The 1715-nt window shown below is 57.1% G+C and overlaps 1 protein-coding gene across 1 annotated transcript in view; it reads right to left on the reverse strand.

The window, feature by feature from the left end:
* Nucleotides 1-384: 384 nt before the first annotated feature.
* Nucleotides 385-1715, reverse strand: part of LOC102760150 (H-2 class II histocompatibility antigen, E-S beta chain) — a 4491-nt gene continuing 3160 nt past the window's right edge. The window contains 3 exon segments of the mRNA XM_015562775.1: nucleotides 385-477; nucleotides 479-555; nucleotides 558-860. Coding sequence (XP_015418261.1) covers nucleotides 418-477; nucleotides 479-555; nucleotides 558-860 — 440 coding nt within the window. The 3' untranslated portion in view covers nucleotides 385-417.

Below are 1715 nucleotides of genomic sequence, written 5' to 3' on the forward strand. Positions count from 1 at the left end.
AGTCCGGGGGGTGGGGAACAGGGGAGCTGCCCTAGAAGAAGCAGAACAATAGCCATTTCCAGGAAAGAGACTGAGGTCACACTGAGCAGGTACAAGTCCCAGGCACTGGCCTCAGGTCCCCTCACACCCGATCCAAGGCCACTACTTCGGCCTCTGAGGCTGCGGAGCCCGGAGCTGGTGACCTTCAGGACTTGGCCCCGGGTGACAGAGCCACAGACAGCAGCGCAGACGGGGCTCTCCCGCGGCAGGAAGGCCCCCACACTGTGGAGAACGCGCCTCTTCCCAGATCACAGGGGGCAACTCAGTGTAGGCAGAAGCACCCGCCCAGCCCACAGGAGATGGTGCCCAGGGCCAAGGGCACCTTGACGGGGAGAGTGTGGGAATTCAGAGCAGGGCAGGCATGGGGGCCTCCCAGGACTATGGGTGTTCACAGAAGCGATCACAGGGCTCCCCTGTGGCCTGTGCTGAAGGAAAGACACGAGCACAGGAAAACGGGGTGTGGGAAGAGGGGACCCTGACCCTCAGGGACAAGCAAAGGCCCCTTAGGGGGAAGTGAGTGAGGTCAGAGGGCGTCTCACTCCATTCCACGGTGACAGGGCTGGTGCTGCTGGGGTGCCGCACTTGGCAGGTATAGAGTTCCCCGCTCCGGGGAACTGTTTCCAGCATCACCAGGGTCTGGAAGGTCCAGTCCCCGTTCTGGATCAGGCCCATGGTCACCACCACGGCCTCCTCTTCCTGGCCATTGCGCAGCCAGTGGACCTCAATGTGGCCCGGATAAAAGTCGCTCACGCAGCAGACCAGGAGGTTATGGTGCTGCAGGCGCTGGGTCTTTGCAGGATACACGGTCACTGTGGGCTCAGCTAGGACAGAGAAGGCCGAGGGAGACGTGAGCAGGACAGGCAGGCCCCTTGGTGGCTCCCTTTCGTCCTCGTCTCCGGTCCCAGGCTCCAGGCCCAGCCAGGCCCATCTCAAAGCCGGCCTTGGCCTCTTAGGAGGTAGTGCCATAAGTCTTGAATCTCTGCCTACAGCCCAGGCCAGTGGATTTGAGAGAGATTGAGGAAATTTGAGGGATCTTTCATGTCTGGAAACAGTTACTCATTGTTGAATGAAGTGTTTACAAATCTCTGCGAGGCACAGAGTGTGTGAGTTCCAGTGTGATTCCTGGGGCAGGGCTGCCTGGTCACATCCAGGCTGTGCCTCTTACTGGCTGATCCTGGGAGACCCTCTCTGCTCAGCTCCTCACCTGCAAAGGGGGTGGTAATTCTAACTCACCCCTTAAGGACATATGAGGACCAATGGGCCTGAAACATGTACAACAGTGGCTGGAACGTAGCCATCACTGTATGTCAGCTGTTTATCACATATGGAGAGAGAATAGAAGGAAAGCCTTGGGGAGAGACTGGGGAACAGCTTGGGGAGATGGGGACTCAGGGTGTGAAGTCTTGGGAATGCGATCACACCTGAGAACACAGAGATGGTCCCCCTGGAAGCAGGAAAGACGGTGATCCCCTAGATCCGGGGCTGAGTCCTGAGGGAGAGGGAGGAGCAGGGCGGCACTCATTATAACACTCATAGTGACACTCACTGAGAAACAGCTCCTTCTCAAAGGACCCGGCCTGTTATTGGGATTGTTGACATTTTATAATTGTCTCTCTTTTCAATTTGACATTTGAGCTCAGAGCAGGGTTTGGAACTCATTAATATGTTTCCTTCCT

The sequence above is a fragment of the Myotis davidii genome, unplaced genomic scaffold, assembly GCF_000327345.1.
Source record: "Myotis davidii unplaced genomic scaffold, ASM32734v1 scaffold2838, whole genome shotgun sequence".
Taxonomy (NCBI): domain Eukaryota; kingdom Metazoa; phylum Chordata; class Mammalia; order Chiroptera; family Vespertilionidae; genus Myotis; species Myotis davidii.